Source organism: Parasteatoda tepidariorum, chromosome 1 (assembly GCF_043381705.1).
Source record: "Parasteatoda tepidariorum isolate YZ-2023 chromosome 1, CAS_Ptep_4.0, whole genome shotgun sequence".
Taxonomy (NCBI): domain Eukaryota; kingdom Metazoa; phylum Arthropoda; class Arachnida; order Araneae; family Theridiidae; genus Parasteatoda; species Parasteatoda tepidariorum.
The window spans coordinates 93,348,015-93,374,210 of NC_092204.1; the positions used below are offsets into that span (position 1 = coordinate 93,348,015).

The 26,196-nt window shown below is 28.3% G+C and overlaps 1 protein-coding gene across 1 annotated transcript in view; it reads left to right on the top strand.

Annotated features, from left to right (window-relative positions):
• The first annotated feature begins 2,165 nt into the window (after positions 1-2,165).
• The window catches only part of LOC107441637 (disc proliferation abnormal), a 48,989-nt gene continuing 24,958 nt past the window's right edge, over positions 2,166-26,196 (top strand). The window contains exons 1-11 of the mRNA XM_016054977.3: positions 2,166-2,411; positions 3,845-3,909; positions 4,198-4,338; positions 8,162-8,302; positions 9,084-9,162; positions 12,910-12,988; positions 15,320-15,535; positions 15,621-15,855; positions 19,451-19,693; positions 21,978-22,062; positions 24,133-24,279. Of these exons, the coding sequence (XP_015910463.1) occupies positions 3,855-3,909; positions 4,198-4,338; positions 8,162-8,302; positions 9,084-9,162; positions 12,910-12,988; positions 15,320-15,535; positions 15,621-15,855; positions 19,451-19,693; positions 21,978-22,062; positions 24,133-24,279 (1,421 nt within the window). The 5' untranslated portion in view covers positions 2,166-2,411; positions 3,845-3,854. The remainder of the gene's footprint in view (positions 2,412-3,844; positions 3,910-4,197; positions 4,339-8,161; positions 8,303-9,083; positions 9,163-12,909; positions 12,989-15,319; positions 15,536-15,620; positions 15,856-19,450; positions 19,694-21,977; positions 22,063-24,132; positions 24,280-26,196) is intronic.

Here is a 26,196-nt window from a genome sequence, read left to right on the forward strand (position 1 = left end):
TCCTAGCTGAATACCAGTTCTATATATATATATATACATATATATATACATATATATATACATATATATAATAAATTTTATATTTTCGCGTCATTGCAGCATCATCTAATCATTGTTTTGTTTTGTCTTTTTAAGGAAATAAACCTTAATAAGGCAACATATCCCAGTGCCAGCAACCGTTTACCCATAAATTAACTTCGTCAGTTGATTGAGCAACACTAAACTTTTTTGTTTGGATCCGGGTAATTTAAAGTTATGGAAATATGCCAACGGATGTGAAAAGAAAAAAAATTTAAAAATAAGAAAAACTTAAAAGTATTTTAAAACGAAATTAGATTTTCTATAGTATATATATTACTTGTTTCATAGTACAGTAAAAAGCTCTGCTTCGTAAAATTTTTATTGTTGTTGTCTGACAAAGTCAGACGAGATCCATTTGACTGTTTACCCTCAGAAAATCAAGGACCAGAAGAAGAGAAGAGTATAAGTCTTCCCTGGAAAGACCCAGGCAGGTTTATATTTCGAAGTTGGTTTATTGTTGACAAGGTAAAAAGTGTTTTATAGCTATTCTTTTTTGCAAATGACGATTCTTACGTCATGCAACAATATCAGATCTTCAAAAGACTATTCTTATAACGATTATTTTTGTAAACACAAATAATAAATCAGATTATAAATTCACGTATACAAGAAATACTACTCAAGAGAGTCTCAAAACACAATGATCGCATTGTGAGCCAAATGGTTTAAAACACATAAGAAACGATAACCTGGAAGTATAGACGATAAAAAGCTTGCAGTTCACTCTAGTGTAGAAAACACCATCCATTGAACCGTGCGTTTGTGTCTATCGATGCTGTTCACCAAGCCTACAAAGGGTGTTGTGGAGCTAATGTGCAGGGAACCGCTGCACCTACTCTGGTTGTATAAAACAATTTTTTGGACAATTTTGCAGTTTTTTTTTTAAATTATAAAAACTTTATTTTTGTCAAAGATGTTTAATTTTGAAATTTTTTATGATGTGTAAAACTTTTTTATTCTTTAAAAGTTTGTTAAGAAGTAAATTTTTTCTTCTTCTTGCTTCGGGCATGGATGGGTGATCGTGTAAAGCTAAGGGTGGCGGCGCTAGTAGTAAAATTGCTCTTTCCAGACTTCCGGGTTACTGCTTCCGATATATTTTTACGCCGCAGATTGAGAAAACGCGCCATCATATTATTGCATCACATCTTTTACAGTATTTCACATATACCGAGTTCTTTCTTTCAGCCTTTAAACTTCAGCATTATCATATTAATATTATAATCATTAGAATATTTTCTAATTAGTCTAACTTAAGAAGATATTTTTGGGGACATTTTATTCAAATGTAGCCAAATAAGGGATAAAATACAAAACATGGCAAACCTTAAGAATTATTCACAATGAGATATTAACTTTCCAAAATTTTTTTTGGCCTTACGACTTCTGAGAATCAATACATTTCTGAAAGCTCTTATGAATGGTACAATTATGTTTAGATTTGAGACCAAATTACAATAACAAAACTGCATAGAATATTTGGCTTGTTCACACATCGCCTCGTAGTCATAACATATGCGGAGGGATACACCGGAAATTTTCTAAATTTTTTCCGGTTTAAGGACACTTGTTATTGTTTGCATTAGTCCACCCATCCTCACCCTCCCTCTTCCGTCTCAAATAACGGATAAATTAAAAAAATGTATATGAAGATTCATAACAGAGAAAAATAAATGTAATGTTTTTAAGAGCTAAACTTGTTGTTTTAAATTACTTTCATTTAATATGGTTAAAGCAAATCCAGTTAGAAACGAAAATTCCCTTAAAACTCTTCAAATTATTAAAAAAAAAAAAAAGAAAAGAAAAATTGGAATTTTGAGCGTTTTTGTTGAAAGGTTTGTCATCAACACTTTCATAGCTCAAACACATCCTGAAAATTTCCACAAAATGAAAATGATTATTTATCAAAGTTCTGCTGATTTTAAAAAAATATTAAATTGACTTTTAAAAATTTTGAATTGAAATTCAACAAAAGTTACTGGTTTCCAGAAATAATTTTTAAAAAATGCTGATAAAGCTCAAGCAGCCAAGTTAAGTTAACCCTAAACAATAATTAAGCGATGACAATACTAACGATGATAAGTTACGCCAATGAAATTTTATTATGAGTGGTGGCTTCTGAACAACAAAGCAACTCTGTATTAATTTTTCAACTGAATTATTCTTATTTCAACTGGCAACAAAACATTGAAGTTTACGCGCGCAAGTTTTGCCTGGATGTAGTTGACTTTTTCTTTTGTTATAGAATTTTTTAGAAATTTTTCTTTTTTAAAGATTTTAGTGTGCTTTCCAATTTCATTCCTATACACGTTTGAAATTTAGCATTATTTTAGGTACTTTATTATATTTTCTAGAAATATTTCATTATGTATAAACTACGGCAAATATGCATGTAAACTTTGTGTACCTACATTATTAATATTTTTAATTATTTTCCCAGTGATTCATTTACTTATTTTTTTATCGAGGTCTGTTTTGAAAAATGTTTTGCTATAATTCATTGTTTCTTTCTGAAAATACTCTTATGTGCAATGTATTTTGAATCTAGATGAATGAAATTTGAATTTTTAAGAACTAATTGTTCCTTTTGAGAAATAGTTTTTAGGACCCTGTTATTTTATAGATTCAATTAAAATTGATTATAGGATAGAGAGGGGGCTGTTGGCACAATATTTGTAAAATTAAATGTGTTAAAATGAAATCTGTACATTTCTGCAAAAAAAAAAATAATATAACAACAGAAATGTTGTCTTTTTAAAAGAAAATATAATATTTTCAATGAATCTGAAACTATTATCAATATGTGCTGTAGATCACAATTAAAAGTATGTTTCCATATCGTGATCTGTCACGCCAACTACGATCACCAACTAGATTTTAAACTTGTAAATCTTTTAAAAAGAACAGTGTAGATGTTTACTACTTGTTCTCTTTTTATTGCTATATTTGTCCCCTTTTTTTTTTTTTTTTATTCAGTTTCTTGTGGGTGGCTGCGTGGAAGTTGCCAAGACTTGCCTATTATTCTGCCACAGATCACATTATGGAATTCTCCCCATAAATAAAATTCACATTCCTTTAAATAATTTATGTTTCATCTTTTAAAAAGATTTCTTTATTGTGATCGAAGCAGAATAATCCTCAAATCTTGGTAACGGCCCGCAAGAAAAATTTAACAGAATGGGGCCTACTCAAAAGGTATAACTCGTTTTTACCCCCAAACCTCTCCATGTTTGTTTGTTGTTGTTTCTTTTTTAAATTTCCCAGTTTAAAAATAATTTAACGTCTTGACAGTTCACGATACGGAAATATCCCTTCACTATTTGGATAAAATTCATATTTTGCATTTTCAATCTAGCTTTATTGTAACCTCCTATAAAAAATCTTAAATTACTCTAAATAAACTCTTACTCTTATATTTCAAGGAGCAAATTTTATTTTAATAGATATATCCCAGATGTGGAAAGGTAACTAGATATCTATTAATTTAATTAGATCATCATATAGTTATATGAAATTTATCAGGAATGTTCATTATATAGGTATATATCTCCAATGATTTGATCCAAGACTTTCCAAGAATCAGTAGACTTAAAATTATTTTGTACATTTCTTAGCTGAATACTGTCTTATGCAACTGTAATATTTTGTTTATGATGTTATTTTATATTATATTTTGCACTATTTTTCTTCTGTATCAATCTAACTACTTTACCGTAATTAAGTTAAGAAATTCATGTTCTAAAACACCTTCATTGTGTTATTTTAGACTAAGAAACATGGTTAGGGGACCAAGATCAAGAAATTCAAATTCTTCGACAACGAGTTCGCCTGGTAAGTTTCATTCATGGTATAAGCTTATTAAGAAAATCTGGTGTTTTTTCAAATGTTGCCATCATTTTGTAATGGGTCGTACTTGTTGGAAAACTCTAGCCTAAAAATATTCAGATAATTTCAAACAGCCTGAAGTAAAAGAGGCTGATTGAATATGGAATGATTTATTTTCTTATTACCTTAAAAATGTTGTTGCTCATCTTATACTGCCTAAAAGTAATTAGGCAATTTTAAATATTCTTCACTGAAACTTTTATTTAATTTCTTGCAATAATTATATTATTGTAGCTCGGTCAACTCGTCGTTCTGGTAGAAATGCAGCTGGCTCAGATGATAGGTCATCAGAATTGATGCCCTTACCACCGTCCTCACCTCCAGAAAATATGCAAGCAATAGCTTCATCTCCTCCAGATCCGACAAGCAGGGCTGGTATGAATTGCTTATTTTCAAGTTTAACCTATAGCAGGGGTGGCGAACCTTTATACACCATCGTTCCATTTTCTCTAAAAAAAATCTCGTAATGAGGTCATAGACGTGCCGTCAAATAATTTTGACTTCATGATTATTGGGAAAATAATAATACTAAATACTATCAACTCAAAACTCTTTATTTACATTGAAAAAAAATACATTTTGCAATATCTTAGTTATACGCATAATTCAACTTTCAAGTAACATCAGTGTGACTTCTGTTGTTGCAGATTAGATAACAAATAACTTGTATTAGGTTGTAGGATGTTAGTTCAAGCAGGACTGTTGAAATTTTTTTTGCTTGTTTTTATGGTTATTAATTGTTTTTTTAGCATTAATTTTTTTATTAGTATTGTTTAATATTTTGTTTATTTTTTGTGAATTTTAATTTAATTGTTACATATGCTTCAAAATGAAACAAGTGATCGGTGGAGTGCCCAAAATATTGTGTCGCTTGCCATAAATGGCACGCATGCCATTGGTTTGCCATTCCTGACCTATAGTTTTGAAGTTGTTCTCTATTTTGCAAATGACTTAGGGACAGAGTTCGTGATTTTTTTTAAAAAATCAGATTTATTTGATTTAAATCAGATTTTTTTGATTTTTATTCAATTTTGATTTTAAATTTCATTGTAAGAACTTTAATTTATGATTAAATAAACTTTATAAATTTTTAATCAAAATTAAATTAATATTAAAACTGTACTATAACAATATTTTAGAAGCTCTTAACTTACTAAAATAATTTTTCATTATAATACATAGCTTTGAATGCATAGCAACCATTTTGAAACAAATGCATGATTGAAATTTAAAGACTAGTTGAAGTAGAGAATTTAAAGAATACTTCAGGGGTCTGTCTAGGTTTTTGTGAGAGGTACCTATTTTGTGAAAATTTAGGCATAATATGTTAAAAAATCAACACAAATATGGAAAAAAAATATGGATTTATCGTTTCTTATGAGACACAAAAGTAAAATTTTAAGAAAAAGTATTTTGTGAAATTATTCTACTGTTTTTCCTAAAGTTGAATTTGTGAAAGTACCGCTAAACTTAAATAAATTTGACTTGGACAGACCCCTGTACTTCAACTAATAAAACAAAGTTTCAATAAGCAAACCATAATTTTAATTTAAAATTGTGATTTCTTTTTTTTTTCTCTTGATTTTTAAAATGACAAAATAAATGTAACAGATTGTGTTTATGAATGTAGTCATTCATCAAATAATAAGTAAATATTTAATCTATATTTTTATATTAAAATATTTATTTTAAATTCTATATTTAATATAACCTCAAGCTTCAGAAATATACATTTTCCACCAATAAAATATAATGTAGATTTTAATTCTATGCTTTTTCATTCAAAAGGTTGAATTTTAATTAACATTATTTGCATTATTTGTTGAAAAAAAATATTTTTTATTAATTACTTTTTGCAGCTATGCACGTCTATATTAAGACAGCATTAAATGTTTACTTTAATCTGTACTTTCAATCTCAAGATCTCAAGAATCAAAAGATTTTTAAAAATGTAATTTCAAATGTGTTGGAATTTAAATTAATAGTTGGAGATAAATTAATAGTTAGTAACCAAAAGATGTCACTAGAGATGACACAAGTTTCTTCCACAGTGGAATAAACTGTGCAATTTTGTAAAATTAGTCAACAAGAGAGAAAGATTGATTACAGTGAGAAAAACTTTTTATTTATTAATTTTTTTTCCATGCACGAAGGCTTGCAACTGAATATTGCAAGAGAATTTTTATTTTAATGATCAAAAGTTCAATATTGTTTCAACTATAATTCACAAACAATTTCAATTATTTTCATTAAATAATATCTTATATCGGATTAGAAGTGAAATTATCAGCCTATTCAGAAAATCTGGCTTTTTTACAAATGTTGCCTTCATTTTGTAATGAGTCGTATAGTGCTACTTTGAGTATAACTGCTCCAGACAAAGAGTCTACTGCTATGGTAATGAGTGAGATAACATTTCTAATGGGGGTGTAATAGAGCAATGAAGGAGTCGATTGGTCTACCAGATTGGCTGGTTTATCCGCTTTCAAGAGACCTGTTCAAATTTTTGAATTAAGGTTTAGAAAATCTTTTGCTTTTTCTTATGGAGAAAAAATAATATAGGCCTAATCGAAACCGTATTTTCATTTATACTTTTTTTCGATATGTATTAATTTATTTAGAATTCAGCTGCTATTTATTTATTGGAAATAATTTTTTTTTTTTTTTTTTAATGGTGGTTAAAAACCTTTTTTTAGTCAACTTCATTTGTCTTATGAAATATCTTTTGAGATTATTTCTCTGTTTCGATGAATTTTTTTTTTTTTTCTGAAAAAGAAAAATATCTTTCTATAATCACTATATTCAAGAGGCATTTGATTTAGGTTTCTTATACATAGTTTTTCTTTTTTCATGTGATTAATTTATTAATTGTTGTTACATGCATAAAACTGAATTTGATTATCATTATTATATAATTATTAGTTTGCTGTTTGTTTTAACAAAAAGCAATTTTCAATTTCAAAATTGTACTTAAATTTTTTCATTATAATTTTTTTTTGTATAAAAAATAATCTTATTTTCATGCAGCTTTTTAATACCGTTTATTAAATGATTGGATAAAGCATTTACTCTTCATATAGAAAGTTCATTAACATTTTTCCTTATATTTTTTTTATCTATGAAATTTTAAGGACTATAAGGCTTTAACAAATATTTAACTAAATATAAGAAATGAAAGTTAAAAACTCAAAACATATCTACAAGAATAATGTATTATGCAATTTGAAAAGCAACTTTTTGCTTCAAAAATTTTGTTCTTATTTTAAATTTTATAATACTTAGTGGTTCTTACTTTAACTTTTCTAATATCGTACATTTAAGAAAATTAATTTAAAAAAATAATAAATAAACTTCTTAGTTATGTTTTGGTGTTTTTAAAAATATTTAATTTTGTTAGGAAACTAAGAATTATTTCTGATCATAAATTTAATGAAAAGATAGTAACATTACTGCTGAAGATATGAACATATTTAAAATATCAGGTTTTGTATTCATGCAGCTCAAAATAGGTTTACCAATGTTAAGAAACTTCATTCAAATTGCTGAGCAATTGCTTTTTTAAAAATGATAGGCATAACTAACAAAAACAACAAACAAAAAAATTTTAAAAAAATTAATTAAAACAAACAAGATAAAATTAACAACGATTAAAAGAAGAAAAAAACGTAAAGCTAACAACAATTAAATAATTCATGATTAAAATAATTTAAATGATTATTACTGATAAATTAAACGATTTAAAAACTAAGCTGCTCTGTCAGAAAACGAGAGAATAAAAGAAAGACGAGTTCCTATCACTTGGCTCTAGGGCTGCCACTAATACTAGGGATGGGGAGCAAAGATTCGCCGATTTGTGCGAAGCTAAGATCATTACATAACTAGTCACTTTCACTCCACACCCCTATTAGAAGTGACTTACCCTCGTAACCATAGTTCTCGCCACGACGCAAGACAGGTGTTAGGAGCTGTTCTCCTGAAAGCCGTACTATACTTGTTGGAAAACTCTAGCCTAAAAATATTCAGAATAATTTCAAACAGCCTGAAGTAAAAGAGGCTGCTTAAATATGGAATGATTTATTTTCTTATTACCTTAATAATGTTGTTGCTCATCCTATACTGCCTAAAAGTAATTAGGCAATTTTATGTATGCTTCACTGAAACTTTTATTTAATTTCTTACAATAATTATATTGTTGTAGCTCGGTCAACTCGTCGTTCTAGTAGAAATGCAGCTGGCTCAGGTGATAGGTCATCAGAATTGATGCCCTTACCACCGTCCTCACCTCCAGAAAATATGCAAGCAATAGCTTCATCTCCTCCAGATCCGACAGGCAGAGCTGGTATGAATTGTTTATTTTCAAGTTTAACCTATAGTTTTGCAGTTGTTCTCTATTTTGCAAATGCAATTGACTTAGGGATAGAAATTAATTAATTAAATTAATAGTTAGTAGCCAAAGGATGTCACTAGAGATGACACAAGTTTCTTCATCAGTGGAAAAAACTACAATTTTGTAAAAGTAGTCAACAAGAGAGAAGCTTCATTTATAATTTTTTTTTTCCACGCACGAAAGCTTGCAGCTGAATATTGCAAGAGAATTTTAATGATCTAAACTTCAATATTGTTTCAAGTATAATTCACAAACAATTTCAATTATTTTCATCAATTAATATCTTATATCAGATTTGAAGTAAAATTTAGATTTAAAAAAATTTCAAATACTAAATAGAAAGAATGCTTTCTGAACCAATTTTGAGAAAAATTTTAATTGCTGTAGAAAACACCAACTTAACATCATTTGAAAAATTCCTTTGTAAAGTCTAAAAGGATACATAACAATGAAATATATGTTTGTCATTCGTACAAATTTAGGGTTATCTTCTAAAATATTTATTCAAAAATTTACACATTATCCAATTTTATTTTTCAAAAAAAAAATTAGATTAATTGTGTTTGTTGTTTTATTCATTAAAGATGTCCGAGGACAGGATTTTTTCCCCCCTCTTATACTTCTGTTTTATTTTAATAAAACCATGACCTTGAATTCTCATAGCCCCATACTTTTTTTAAGATTTTTATTATGGTTTATATGTATCTTCATGGAATGTTTCTTTTTGTTTCAGCATTTAGTGAACTGGATTTAAGTTCACCATTAAACTATGGTACGCCTAGCTCTCATGGTACTGCTGGACCATCTGTTGGGTATGTAAATGCTTTTGTACTATCACAGGGTTGCCACTCCACAGAGAATTTAAAAATCATCTAAAATAACAGTGAATTTTTATTCTTTTTTTATGAACTTTGAAAAAAGCAGGGAAATTTATTTCTTATTTTTGTCTTTTGAAAAATACAGACCTCTGAAAGCACAATCTATTTGATATGTAAAGATGATAGTGACCTATATTAAATTTTTCATTTATTTTAGTATGTGGAGAAAATAGAATTAGCAACGCCACCTTGCGAGAAACTAGAAGAAAAAAAACTCAGAGACAATGAGTGCTAGTGAACGAACGGTAGAAAGCCTGCCATACAGAGCTCCTTAATTTTTTTTTTCTTCTTCATCTTTGTTTTATATGTTATGTTTGTGAATGTGCTGTGTGCTTAAATATAATCATGTAGGTTAAAATAAAATAAAAAGTGAGCTAGCCATTGCCTTTTATTCCCCCCTATGCACTACACCATCACGAGTATTATTTGTTTTATGTTTAGCTATTCCTAATTTCTTTACGTTTTCCCAGCAGCTAAAACTAGCATTCTTATCCTAATATAGCTCACACGAGCGCAGTAAATCTGTGTTTCCTTTTAATATATTATGTATAATATGCCCAGTGAAAACGCAGGAATTTTTTCTTCCAGAAATGAGTGGCAACTTTGCAATCAATTCATGTCTTATTTTATATTATTTTTTCAAATTTCTCAAGAAATACTTAGAAGACTATTTTGCAACTTTAGAAGTGTTCATGCTACTTTTTGTAACTAGCAGTAAAGTTTAAGGCTTTCAAAGGTTTGGGGGACTCAGAATAAATTACGAAGAAAAAAAAAGTATTTTTATTTGTAGTTAATTGCAATTACTGCATAAAATTTCGTAAACCTAGCTTAAATATTTATGGAAATATGGAGAAAAAAATTTTCAGGGTAATTTTAAATTTATTACAAAATTATTCTTTTAAAATTTGAAGAAAAATGGTTGAAAACCGTGCAAGGTATGAGTATTTTAGGTAGTTCATTCGTAAAGAGCATGAGCAGGAAAAAAAAAATTGTCTTAATTTTGTTGTGAATTATCTATAGCAACTAATTAAAAAAAAAATCTGATTTGAATATCTTAAAAATTTTAAATGTTTCAAGCAATTTTCGAAGTAGTGTTTTTATTTTTAAAAAGCTTAAAACGATTTGGGATTTTTTACAAATTTCATTATAGGTTATTAGATGTGTAATTTTCCATACTACAAAATTAAATTAGGGAAAAACTCCTGATCATTTTGAGGTCCTTTTTTTAAAAGTACAAAGACTACTTCGAAAGTTGCTGAAAACTTTAAAATATTTAAGATATTCAAATCAGACTTTTTCCATTAGTTACCGATTACAATTCACTACAAGGGGGGGCAATGTATAATATTTTCTGTGCATGCTTTTGAAAAAAGAACTACTTTAAATACTTATATCTCGCACAGTTTTTAATAAATTTTAAATTGTTGCAAAATTTCGTTTAATTTTATGGAATATTTTTAAAGTTAGAGCAAAAAGAGAAAAAAAAAAGGAAGACAAAAAAATTTGATAGTAATTAAACTAATTTCCATAGATATTTAAGCTAGGTTTACGAAATTTTATGCAGTTATTGCAAATGACAACAAAAGTAATTGATAGAAGTTACGAACTTATTGCTTAATTTTCTGGCATAGGGTGTTCAGAAATACTTATTGTTGTTACCCCAAACCTTTGAACTTCATTGCTAAGTGTAAAAAATTGCAGGAACTAAATACCTCTAAAGTTACAAAATAATACTTTAAGTATTTCTTGAAAAATTTAGAAAAAAATGTCAAGAACTCAAGGTCTTCGATTATTGTAGGATAGTGAAGTTTTCACACATATTTGTTAAGTTCTAAAATTTGTTAATTTATGTTCTGAAAGACAAATGAAAAAGCGAAATTTTAAGAATTACAAAGCGTTTCTTATTTTTATTGTCACTTTTTTCCTGTACGGTAAGACAGATAATGCGTAACTGAGATCTGTTTCTCCTTTACTTCTTTATATTAACTTCTTATAAGCACTTCTAATGAACATTATTATTTTATAATCCTTTTTTTTTTTTTTTCAAAAATATGGCAATGTAAAAAAGTTACATTGTGGTTTTTAGCATTAAATTTTTCTTTTAAAAATTAAAAGCTATTTTTGTTTCGCTTTTTATCTAACTTTCCCTTTTTTTAAATTTTTTTATTTTCTTAGATGTTTTTATTATGACGCGGCAATTAAAAGAGTTTCTATTTGACTTTATTATTCTTTTTCTTGGAAAATACAGATGTTTAGCTCTAAAATTTTCTTTCAAAAATTAAGATCTATTTTTATTTTTTCTGTTTTGATTTTTTTGTTTATGGACATTTTTCGATAGCACGGCATTTCAAAGAGTTTTTTTTTTTTTTTAAGTATTTACAAACTATACTTAATCATCCAGAGTAATTAAACTTGTCAGGTTTGTTTTTATGTATAACTACCCCATTGCCCCTAACTCATTTATGTATTACTAACACAGTCCTTTAACATCATTTTACCTCTGATAGTTCTTACTCGTTAAACAAACATTCGTTGATTGTAAAAAGAGACAAAAAAAATTTAAATAATAGCTTAATTGCGCATTCAATATGTTCCCAAGCTAAATGTTACAAAGGAGTCTAAAATATTAATAGTAAATATATTTATTATTTTATCGAGAATGATGTCCATACTAGGCGGGGGGGGGGGNGGGGGGGGGGGGGATTCATTCATTAGTACTATTGTAACTTTAAGCAATAACAGTATTGGAATAAAGTTATTATAAAATATAAGAAACTAGTCTTTATAAATTAGAATGTTAACTGCAGTCATAATTCATATTGTAAAAATAGTTTTTGTGTTTGTTATGTAATATAATTTTTCCGCCAGAGGGCAAAATTCCTCCGATTTGTTTTGGCGAATTTCCTCCAGTTTTATTCTACAAATTTAGCATTTTAATTTTTTTTTTATTTTAATATTTTGTGAATAAATAATTTTATTTTTCATCTTTTAATAGCAGATTTAGCTGGTGGGGATTCTTTTTTTTACTACCCACCACTTTAATTTCATTAAACATAAAGCATGCAAACATAATACACATTGGCAGTTATGCCTCTCGGCTGCAGAGGAGAGTTGGATTATATATGTTCCTAATTGAAATAGGATGAGACAGATCGCTGAACTCACATTCGTTGGAATCCAGGAGCCGAAGACTCCCCGTGTAGTAAATGGTGGCTGGTGCATGTTAAATTTGTCAGGTCACAAAGTTCTGTATGTTCCAAATATAACAAATTATACCCTTGGAGGTACTGAATTGGAGATTGATTGTTCTCTAGTTCAGTTTGAAATTATGATCTGTGGGTGAATGAATAGATGTGTGATTGGGTCCACCCTATAAAACGGGTGTGACGTATAGGTTTGGCAGAAGTAGCCATAGATGGCGCCACTGGAAAACAAGAACAATCGCACCCACTCTTCCTTAATGGTCGACAAAAACGACAACATTGGAATAGGATACATGTTTACAAAATTAAACTTGTTTTGCATGATAGACACTGTATTATAATAGTAAATAATTTATTTGTTTTTATCAATCTTTTTTATTTTGTGTGTCTTTTCTTAAATTTCTGGTATTGGTTTTAACCATTTTCATACATTTGTTAATTTCTACTGTAATTCAAACCTGCTTCCTTATATTCACAGGAGAAACACACCAATCAGACAGCGCCATGACATTCGAAGTGAAAGATTAATGAGACAAGTTAATGTTGGGGATGAAAACGTATGTATTATTTAGATTTTTTTTAAATATATTTTAATGTAACTTGTAAGTTTCTGTTAAAGCTTATATTATTTCTGTGTATCTAAACACTCTCTATAAAGCTGTTTTTGTTAAGAACTTTGTTATATGGAAAATTTTTCCTAATTTCTGAAAATATTTTAAAAATTATTAATACTGTATTAAAATATTTTGTGCATCCCAATTTTATTCAACAAAAATAAAAAAATTATGAGGATTTTTTTCATTATACATACTTTTTTAATACGAAAGTTGTAAATTAAATAGTGGCAACTTAGCCTTGAAACTCACAAAAGGGCGCGCATGCGCAAATAGGGTATGGGTGCGGTGAGGTGGCGCTGTTGTCGATGTGTAGAGTGCAAAAAACAGTCGATTTGCTTAGAAGGGTAGTTGTTGCGTGGCGTTAAAGTGAGGAGTTTCGTTTCCATCGCTCTAAAGCATGTTGTGAAAAGGCTTAATGACGAAAAAGACGAGATGCTTGAATCCATCGTGCTACTGTCCTATATGGTAAAGCATTTGCTCCAAAGGCTTCCACTAATCCTCGATAGCATTCTGTTGCATTTTTGACACGGGCAACCTCGATTGTAAGCAACGACCGCTGATCACCTTTTGAAAACATGCTTTAGAGCGATGGAAACGAAACTCCTCACTTTAACGCCACACAACAACTACCCTTCTAAGCTAATCGACTTTTTTTTTGCACTCTACACATCGACAACAGCCCCACCTCACAGCTCCCATATCTAATTTGTGCATGCCCGTCCTTCTGTGAGTTTAAAGGTTAAGTTGCCACTATTTAATTTACAACCCTCGTATGTTTGTATACTGCTATTCAAAGCTGATAGTGTTGATTATATGTAATTGAAATCATGCCTTATAATAAAACAGATGTATGCATATAATAAGGAAAATTTATATTAGTAATGAATTTTTCTAAAATCAATATTTCATAGTTTCAATGTGAAATGTGTTCTATTTTATTATAATATTTTACAGAACTAGAAAATATCTGCAATACACTCTCCCTTTTTGTCATTTTTAAACTAAAATGAAATAATGCTTTTCAAAATTTAGATGGTGCTAAGTTTATTCACAAAAATTTATTTACATTTAAAATAGACATCAAGTTGGAAATCCTGAATTGGTGTTTGATTAGATACTTAAGTCTTTACAACACCTATCAGTTAAGTTGAAGCAAATTATATAAAAGGAAAAGCTTTTCTTTGAATTATACTTATCTTTAGTATTAGAAATAACAAATATCTGAAAGTTATGCTACTTCAATGTAATCCACTATACATAACATCCCAGTAGCAGTAACCTCTATTCATCTGCAACATTATAAGAGAAAGTCAAATATAACACTTTACAGGTAATTAAGTTTGAAAAGGCGAGAATATCTTAATATTTCAATGGATGAGGAAACATCTGCAGTGCTCAAAGAAAGTACTTAAAATTAACTAATTGAACTGTTAATAGTTTTAAATAATTTTAAAAATAATTCTGTATCAATAAAATATCGTGAAATATAGTATTTTTTATTTTATTAAAATAAAGCAACATAACGAACATTTTTTTTAAAAAAATGAACTAAATACTGGATAAACATTGCAAAGTTTAAACATGGGAAATTTAAAGTTTGTCCTGAAATAGAATAGTTTTGCATTTCAAATAATGTTTTAAATATTAAAATATTACAAAATTTTTAGAATACTGTGAACATAAAGTTTTGCCAGAGTAGTGTCCCAAACTGTTACTAATTCTCATTAAATATGACATCATGCAATATGTGATGGGGAAATAAAAATAATAAATAACAGATCATTCTTTTTAGTATAACTTAATTTTGTCCGTGAATGAAAAAAAAAGTTTTTTTAATGTTTGGTTAATAAAATAAATCTGCTGCCGTCACTGCTACTGAGCATGGCACTACTTTGCATAATCAATTGTCTTATTTTCAAAAGTCCTGCGGTAGACTGATCGTAAAAACACGCTTCCCAGTAAAACATCAAAGTCGGGCATCACTGGCTGCTATCAGTAAACGGGTTGGTGACCACTTTGATCAGCCTGCGTAGGGACAGAGGGTGCACAGTATCGGTCCTAGTTAAACCATTCTACGGTAAAGTGCTCGACTTCGCTTGCATTTTGTCAGGCTAACAAAGCAAGGGTACCGAGCCATCCCCCCTGCAGAGGATCAAAATTGCGATGGCATGTCTTCGGATCATCTTTGGGGATGTTTCCCAGACCGTCACCAATTGCCTGTTGTGCAGCTCTAGTGCAACATAAATAAAGCACCTACCTACCTATTTTCAGAGTGAACCTGGAATTGCATCTGAACCAACTGCTGTCACTAGTGATCACCAAGGAGGTCCTCAACTGGTCATTTGGGGTACAGACGTAGTTGTAGATCAGTGTAAAGCCAAGTTCAGGCAATTTATAGAAGAGTATACTGACGTAACCTTGGAAATGGATGAATTGATGGACGATGTCGACTTTGCACGTCCGTATTATCTCCAGAAACTGGAAGAGGTATATTGTTATTGTCGATCAACATTTCTATCTTAATAGTGGCACTTTATCGGAAATATGTTAATTTAAAATTTATGTATTTCAGATTTTCACACTTGAAGAACCTTTCCTAAATGTTAATTGTGCCCATCTTATAAATTTTGATCAAGAACTGTATCGTCAGTTGGTTGCTTATCCTCAAGAAGTCATACCAACCTTTGATATGGCTGTAAATGAGTTGTACTTTGAGCGTTACCCAAATAGTAAACTGCCTCATCAAATACAAACTCGTCCCTTCAATGCAGAAAAAACAAAGAATTTAAGACTTTTAAGTCCTGAAGGTATATTACTTGCTCATATTTTCTAACTCAGTCAAAATAGCATTATTTAATAACATATGAAAATGAGTTTTATATTTATTTACCTTACTACATCTTAATTTATTATAAAAAGATGTCTCAAAACTTATTATTCGATTATTTTAATACTTAAATGTGAAAATGTTTGAAGAGATTATAATTTGATAATCTAAAGCTCAAATCGGTTATTGAATGTATTACTATCCTTTATCAAATTTCATCTAAGGGGTGTGCCGTGTTAGTTATTTGTTTTCTTCAATTTAAAGTTAACTGAGCTCTACCAATTTTTACTTTGTAATTTTATACTAACTGTAAACATATTAGATTCACAGAACTGTTTTTACAGTTTGCTAGATCCTCTAAATGTTATCTCTCTGTGTTTTCCTTTCTGAAATTTTTGCATATATATCCTGTGTGTCTACTTGTCACGAATCTTTCATTTTTTTTCGTAATTTATTAATTATTATTCGTTAATAACTTATTAATAATACATAAATTATTTCAGTCAGTATTTATCACGTCTCCCATTTGAAACTGTTTCATGCAATGTATGCACGTCTTTTTTTTTTTTTTTTTTCGAAAATTGCTCAATTTGGTCTCTAATTTGTAAAAGGGTCAAGAAAGTCGCTTTTTTTCCCGCCAGCTTCAAGAAGTGATCCACTTCAAGAATTTTGTGTCATAAAAGCGTCAGAATTCGGAAAAAAAAAGTCAAAATGTCCAGACAAAAATTTTAAAAAATACAAGGTTTTTGAGAAAATTTTCCTGTAATATACCTTTTAACTTAGTGTATGGAGCATAAATTTTTTATGCAATTGGTTAGTTCTTAAAAAATATGTGATTGCTGAGAAATCGGATCTTTTATATAAAAATGTATAAGTGGAAGAAATTGGAATTTTCAGACTGATTTGAAAGCAGAAAGACTGTAAACTTCAGAATTTTCAGACTGCTTTGAAAGGCAGAAAGATTGTAAACTTAATGAAGTTGAATATTCTATTATAAGACATTTAAACCTGCAAGTAGATAATGTCTTACATGAAAGTAGCAGAGAAGGAAAATTTGAAATTTTTCAAATTTTTTGAAGTAGCAGAAAATAATTGATGTCCAGACTAATTTGGAAAGCAATAAGAATAAAAATAGTACCTTAAATTATATTAGAAGTAACAAAGTGTAGCTAAAAAACAAAAAAAAAAAAAAAAAAAAAAAAAAAAAAAAACTTTTTTTTTTATATATGTATATTTTTATTAACTTTTTTTTTCCCTGACAGTCAAACAAATTGTAAAAGCTTAAATTTGCAATAATGAGGAATACAACATATTTTTAAGTAAATAATAATAAAGATTTTTTTCAGGTAGAAAGGAAAAATTTATTATAGTCTGAGCTATTTTTAATTGTCTTCCAATGACAACTTTTTATTATAAGAAAAGATATGATAATTTACGATTGTTAATAATATTTTAAATATGTTTTTGTACTTGAATTTACTGTTGAACTTTACTTAAATTAACCTCTGCGTGAAATAGCAGTGCATATAAAAATAACATCAAACTTGAAAATTTTTTTGGCTCAGTATTCTTGTATCTAATTGAATCATATATAATGCTTCAAAAAAGTGTGTTGTCAACATATTACTCAGTAAAACAGCAGTTATCTCGTTGATAGTCCTTCAAGCAATTTAATCTTTTTTTATATTTAGACCAATCACAAGAATGTGAAATGCCTTCAATAACCTTTACACCAGTTAAATGCCTATAGATGGTCATAAAAAGTTTTTTAACAGTCATGATATTTTTTTTCCTGAGACCCGATCCAAAACATCCAAATATTGAAATTAATTCATTTGATAGATTTAGTTTCCCGTTTCAGAATTTCATTCCTTAAAAATTAACAACTTAAAAAAACTCCCAGTGACTGTGTTCACCTTTTTTTATTTTTGTCCACTTTCATGTCTGTTTTTTATGTGAGGAATGTGGAGACTACTTCCTTTTCTATTTCATCTATGCGATAAAATAGGAAACAAAGTTTTCAAATTTCACTAGCCTTGGGCATATGCCCTGCTTGCTTGCATATGCATGCTCCATCCTTGTGACTGTTCTGTATATACAGAATTTAAGATTTGATTAGTTTAGGTTCAAATCAGTTATCAAATAGATTACTACCTTGCTGTGTTAAATTTCATCAAAAAATAATCCTGTTTTATTTAAAATTAGCTGGAGAATTAAAATATTTTTTTTATATGTATTATCACTTCACTGCAGGACATTTCACTAAAAAAAAAATAAAAAAATTTTGTATACCTGTTATTTTGGTGTTCAATCTAAAATTAATGTGTTTTTTTTTTTATTATTATTATCACTTCACTGCAGGGTATTTCACTAAAAAGAAGTTATTGTATACCTGTATTTTGGTGTTCAATTTGAAATTAGACTAATGAAGGGGCAAATAAATTCATCATTTTTAAAATTGCTGGGATTTGCTGATTGAATGAATGAATGGGTGAAATGATTTAAATGTGCTTAGTAAAACAGTAAAGTTGGTGCCTACAATCGTGATGTCAGTAAACACAAAAATAAATGTTTTTATATTTATTTTATAAATTATGCTAAAACATTTAGAATAGCTTAATAATAGGATAAATTATGAATTTTAAGAAAAAAAAATATGGCAATTTGTTTTAAAATTTTTTATGGCATACTTCAATTGTGTGTATTCATATATATGTATCTTTAGTCATTCCACAAAAAAAAGGTGAATGTGTTAATATTTTTGTTATTCAATACATACTGATATATTTGAATTAAAAATAATTATAATATTTTGTCTTATTCTTTTTACTTTAAATTTTAGAAGTCTGTAGTTTCCTAAATAGAGGCTTAAGACTAATTGTTTCCAAATTATTATAAAGAATAGAGCATTTGCCCAAATTTTTATGTGCAATGAAAATAAAAAAAAATTTGGATGAATAAGTTTCAAATTTATATTTATAAAAATTACAAAATTGGCAATTTGTCAAATATTTTTAAATAATTGCACATTATTATGTATTTTTTGTTATTGTTATTATATTGTGTGTTGTAAAATAGGTAAGTTTTATTTTAAAATTTGAATATAGCAAATATGGAATTGTTTTGTAATTTTAAAGCAAGTTTGTCTATTTTAAGCGTTTCTCTCTTTATTAATTCATTATTTTACATTAACACCTATTTCCATGCAGTTAAAAAATTTAATTTGAAAATATATGTCGGTTATAACGACATTACTTTTTGCTTGATCTGTTGGTTTTATAAAAATATTAAATAATTATTGCATGATACTTTTATCCATAATATGTCATTGTTAACTCTCATTTTTGCACCAATTAAATTATGAGTCTGTACCCAACTATTTGGTAGATAAAAAGAAACTTAGTACTTTAGTACTCCAACTAATGCTAACTAAATATTTAGGACAAAGAGGCCAAATATTTGTTTCATTCCTACTCTATATTTCTCTATAACACACCACTCACATCACTGCAGCTGTTATTATGTTTATTATACTTCAAATGTTATTTTGAATTGTCTCTATATAATTTTTTCAGATATTGATCAACTGATTACAATCTGTGGAATGGTCATTAGATCATCAAATCTCATTCCTGAAATGCGCAAAGCATTCTTCACTTGCAGTATATGTTCAGAAACATCAGATGTTGAGCTTGATCGGGGACGTATTGCTGAACCAACAGTTTGTACTTTCTGCAACACAAATTATTCTTTTAGTCTGAGTCATAACCGTTCTGAGTTTACTGATAAACAAATGATTAAACTGCAAGAAGCACCAGGTAAAGTTTAATTATAATTTTTGATTATTGATAATAATAATTAAATTGCATTTCTTGGTTGACATTTTTTTATTATACAGTACAGAACCCGTTATCCGGAGATCGGAAAACCAAAAAGCCGGAACAAAATTCTATAAATTTTTCCGCCTTTTTTTTAAAAAAAAAAAAATGTTTTTTCCCTCAGAAGATTTTAGGATTTTTCTTTCTTTTTTGAAAGATGTTTACCTTACCATCAGTTTGGAAATAATCATTAGTGTATTACTTCATCGTTTTTTCTTCTTTTTAAGATTATTTCCAAATATATATATTTTTTTAGTTGGATTTAACAATTAAAAAAACGGCTTTTTGTAGCGATTCAGAAAACCGGAAAAATCAGTTATCCGGAATAGAGATGGTCCCGATCGTTCCGGATAATCGGTTCCCTGCTGTACTATAAATAATGATTATTAAAATAAGTATGTTTACCACTGTTCCATTTGCGGATAAAAATTTAGTTCTTTAGTTTGAGTTTTTGACAACTGAGATACTTAAACTAAAACTTCAAGTTTTCATTTAAAGAATCTTAAAGCGATCTTTTTATATCACATTTGATCACCAGCCCTTAGTTAGATTTAAAGATAGGACTTCAATAACAATTCTAAAGTTGCAAAAATTTTGATATGTTGAGTTTGCAGATCGTCTGCAAATTGTAGAAAATTGGTTTAGATATCTTCTTATTCTAAGGGGGGGAAAAACTTGGAAAAGCTTCCCAATTATAATATTTTATGATGGTGAATTAATGAACCATTTGGTTATTTATTATTTTTAGAAGATGCTGTTAAAAATAAAATCTTGTATCATGAAAATTTGTTCTTAAAAAATATTCAATTGATCTCTTTTGTCATTTACTTAAAGAGTTTTGATTCAACAATAAACGAATTTCAAACTGATAAACTATCATATTGATTACTAATTATTTTTTTAAAAATGACATTTGACTGCTTTCAGAACTCTTGAATTATTTTTTTTTTAATTAAAATCTATGCTAACTGTTAACAAAACATAAAATCTAATCAATTTAACAATTCAATAAATAATAAAATTTTTAAACAATTGGCAGAAGGGTCATTTACGTACTTTTATTTATGTTTCATTTAGGTTTTCTTTTTGAATAATTTTTTTGAAGAGTTAATTTCAAATGGTTTTTATACAATTGTCAATGCAATAATCTCTGAATTTTAAAATCATAAACTGAGAGAACATATTTTATTTATTGTAATGTTTGGCTGCATTAAATTTATTGAAACACTTTAATTAAAATTGCAATTGTGTTAAATATTTCTTGTTAGACCATGCAACAGAGAGCATTAACTTCTAATAGGTAAATAATTCTTTTATTTACCTATATCTAAGAAAACAGTCAATAAGATATCCAATGAAAACAGTAGATATTCTAAAGAACTCTTTAAAAAAAAGTGTTAGTTTGTTATTTATTTAAGAGTGCTGATTTTTTGAGCAACTTTAAGAAATGTCTGTTAACATTTATGTGAGAACAGAACAAAATTACATGCTTTATTTAAATTTTCAAAATTCTTTTTCACACATTTAAAACTGCCTTCTTCTTTGTTACACTTATTCCAAAATTTATACAAAGTTTAAATATCAAATCACTTCAGTTAATGTAGCAATGCCATATTCAAGTGCTATGTTTTCATTTTCGCATATCTTCAATCTTTTTACAATCTCAATTTTTTAATGTGCAGATAGCTTTTTAGTGTAAATGAAGCTGGGATTGTATTTCTCTCATTTTTGGAAAAAGGATTTACTTTAAAAAATATTGCACTCTTAAGGATATATATATATATATATATATATATATATATATATGTATGTATTTAGTACTGAATGAAATTGACTTAAATCAGTGATGTTTAGAAAGAGAAACGCTCAACCATCAACATTAATTGTATCATTTTCAGTTTTTCTTGATTCCATTTAAAGACTTTTTGTTATCTTAGATATACTGTTTTGTCACTTTCTGCAGTTGTAACAACTTTTACAATTATAAATTTTATGAGTATATTCATGTGTTTTTAATTATAATAGCTTCATTGTTTTATTATTTTTCAATATATTTAGTAATAATATATGTTTTAGATTCAATATTCACTTTTAAATAATGTATACAAAATTAATAAAAGTCAATTTGTTTAATTTAGGAGATAGTATTTTCCGTACTTCAAACAATTATCATAAAATAAGTGTGATTTTTTTTTTTAATTAATTATTGTAACTTTTTTTTTAGATGATATGCCTCCTGGTCAGACTCCTCACACTGTAATTTTATATGCCCACAACGATCTTGTAGACTCTGTTCAACCTGGGGACAGGTAATTTATTAGTATTTATCAGAAAATCATTTCTAAACTTTATTGAATTATCTTTAGAATTTGAAGTTCTTGTTTGAATAGAACACAGATTCACTTTTTCAATTAACTTCTTAGGGGCAGATTGGTATTTAATGTTTTGCAACAAGACTTTTGATGATTACAAATGTGCTAGAAATATCGTCAAAAATAATGGTTAAATTATTGCCTTTTTTTTAATGTGGAATAATTTTGTTTAAGCTAACTGAATTTGTGAAAAATAAAATCTAACCCTTATCAGTTAAAAATCAAATTATACCTATATAGTGAAACAAAAATTATTAACAGCATATAGAATTTTCACTGTGACCTGAATATAAATTGTACTGTAACATATACCTCGGTTTTGAGTGCTGACTGCTTTAGGGTTAAGCCTTTGAAGTCTAATGTGTGTTTTGTTTTTCTATTTTGTCTAATTTTCGCTGCCCTTTGTTGGAAGCAAAAGTAAGCTGGGAGTGTTCAAATTCTAGGTAGAAATAGCTTGCATAAATTGAAAAATAATGTTACCTATTTTAAAAAAAAAAAAAAAAACAGACCTGTAAACATTGATCACCGACTCTTTTCACTTATTTTCTCCTGTATGTGAAGTTATTATTTTATTTTATTAGAATAATGTGTTAACCTAAACTACTTTGCTTACCACCCTTTTTTAAAAGTAAGATTTAAAACCGATTCAGTGTTGTTAATTTATTTAGGGTTTAATAATTTCATTTACCAGATAAATTTACCCTAATAATTATACTGAGCACAAAGCTATCTATTTAATTTTATGTTTGATTACTATAAAAAGAAATGTAATATATTTTGGTCAATGGTTTTATTCATCGGCAAAAAGTGGTCCCCATGCAGTATCAAATAGTTATTGCATAATTTATTTAATGTAAATATAACTAATTTCTAAACCAGTTTTTTGACAATTAATGTGAATTGTAAAATTGTCATAAAATATTTATCTTAAATGTCTAGCATTTACGTGTTAATATCACATGTTTACTCGTTAATATCACATGTTTACTCGTCGTATGTTACATGTTTACTAGCAATGAATGTTTGAATAAAAACCAAAAATTTAATGCTTGCATAGGATAATACTAAAGTAATAAATATAAATTATAGTATGCATAACTAGTTTATTTTCATGTTAATACTGTTATAACTTTTCAGATTTTATTCCAAAAACATATGGATTGCCAATATGATGAAGGAAAAGACTATGATTACATGTATCACATTGCGACTGATATGATATGATTATAGATCTATTAAGTTTAAAACACTAATAAATATCCCTTAAATCCAATATAAAAGTTTAGATAAGTCAAGAATTGTCACTTTCACTATATAATAAATATTAATTGAATATTTATTATATAGTGAAAGTGACAATTCTTGAAACTGAAAGCGAACGTTGTTGTATATTTGTTGTGAAAGGTTTTAAATGAACAGGGTTGCCACTCCACCGGGAAAGCCTGGATAACACAAGGAATTTTAAAATTGCGGAATTAACATGTAAAATGCAGTTGATTTTTTCTTTACGAACTGTTTTGATTTTTTCTTTAAGAACTGGGAAAATACAGGGAATTTCGTATTTAAGGAAAATATTTCAGCTTTACTAAATTATTTCATTTACTGCTATTAGCATTATTTAAGTATGTTCAGTATAATTATTGTATTATTTATGGTATTACTGTATTATTTATTGTATTATTGTATTGTATCATTTAATATTTGTATAACATGTAACACAGCTGTTCCTTTTTTAATCTTAAGTTTTTCCAGCAATTAAAACTAGTATAGTTAGCCCAATATAGCTCATACAAGCGCAGAGTAATTCTTTCCTCTTAATACATTGTGTATAATACGTACAGGGAATTTTTTTTCTCCAAATTTGACTTAAATAAAACAAGAAATAAACTTGAAAATCGATTTGCTTTGGCCATTACTTTTTTTGTTTTTTTACATTTGAAATTTTATTTTAAAGTTATTGAGTTTACTTAATTTCATGTTAATTCTATTTGCACAATTTGTCTACAGAATAACAGTAACTGGTATATACCGTGCTATGTCAACCAGAGTAAATCCTAAACAAAGGAATATAAAAGCTGTTTACAGGACGCATGTTGATGTTATTCATTTTCGCAAAGTGGACACCAAACGTTTGCATGAAGATATTGAAGATGGGTGAGTAAGGTTCTTTTGAAGCTTTTAGTTCCTAACCATGCATGTTCTTGGTTTTGTATATTACATTGGAGTAAAAAAGTTTTGGTTGAGTTCATTAAAATGGAAAAAAATTATCTTTGAAACAAAAGAAAAATATTAACAGAGATCTTGACAAACTTTACAAAGCAAAAGGAAGATCACTTGCTACTTATAAGAACTGAATTGCTTTTCAGTAAATTCTGCGAAAAATTTTGCTCATAGATTTTTGATTTGTGTTGAAGCCAAGGAATATTAAAAATAAAAGTTTTTTTACTTATACCGCATGATAAGCTAAAACACTACTAAAGCTATTGTTTTTATTATTATTTCGACTGACATGAGAAATGAAAACTCTCATAAACAAGGGTGAGATTTTTCCGCTTTTTAGCGGATTTCCGCCTTTTTCACTTTTATCTCTTGAATTTCAGCTTTTTATCAAAAATTCAGATTTTCTAAAAATTTCACATTTTTTAATAAATATTCCGCTTTTTCAAAAAATTCACCAATTTTCAAAGAGAAACAGAAAATTCAAACTACATAGTTACCAATCCTTCCTCATTTTGACTTATTTTAGCTATTTTCTCCCCTTTTACATGCAGCAAATGAGATTTTCCGCATTTTTACCCGCCCGCCAGATAGCTCCTATTTTCGTAGTTCAAACGAATCTGCTTCTGACAAGCCTTTTAGATGTCCCAAGCCTGGAATCTGCTAATATCCTGATTCTTATTCACACGATTTTAATATTTATTTATTATTTTCCTAACGGCAGGCACTGAACTTTAACGTTTTTTCACCGAGGAAGATGCCAGAAATGTTACTCATTTAACGTTATCCAGTGGGCACCTGTGAACCTAAGTCACGGAGGCGAGCGACATTACCCACGCCACACTGCCACATACCTGTTTTACAGGGCGGGCCACATTCACACAATAGAGAACAAAACACAGAGTGAAACATCCATGCAATGCGGCGGATTCGAACCAGCAGCCAATGGCTTGCAGTCAGGCACGCTAATTACTCGACCATCGCCCGGCACGATTTTAATATCAAACATAGCTTTTCAGATTTGCGTGATATAAAAGTTGCATGTTGCGATTCTTATTCACTCGATTTGAATATTGTACGTTGCGATTCTTATATACGAGGTTTAAAAATCCGATATTGTGATTTGTATTTACGCCTTTCTAAGACCAACGTAGCGATTCGTATTCACGCGAGTTTAACATTCTATGTCTTGATTTGCTCATGCGGTTATAATATCAAACATTAATTTTCATATTTATCTGTGATTTAAAATTCGCATTCTAAAAATTATGCATCATAATTCTTGTTTATGCAATATAAAAATTACGCATTATGATTCGTATTTACGCGATCTAAAAATTATGAATCGTGATTTGTATTTACACGTTTATAAAATTCTATATCCCAGTTTGTATTTTCTCATTTTCAAAATCGTATATCTAGTTTTATTCATGTGATTTCAAAATCCATAATTGTTATTCATCTTCACGCAATTTTAAGATAAACTATCGCGATTCTTGTAAGAAGTAAAAAAAAATTTTGAAATTAGTTACTATAAAGGTGACTGTTTTTCTAACGACGATTATTAGTATCAACATCTGAGAAACTGGAAGGGAATGTATTCAAAACTAACATTCTGTGCTTTCAAGGAAGAAAAAGTAAGATTTGTCACAAAATGTTTGAAGATGGACTAACGACAAAATGTAGCAAACATAAAAGATATAGCAAACAAAAGCAATCTCTTAAAAAGTGATTAATTTTTTTATTTTTTTTTTTTTTTTGGAAAAGGAGTTAATTAACTCATCATCAAAATTTTAAATTATAATTGCTGTTATTTATGCTATAAAATGAAAAATTCTTATCAAATGAAAAATA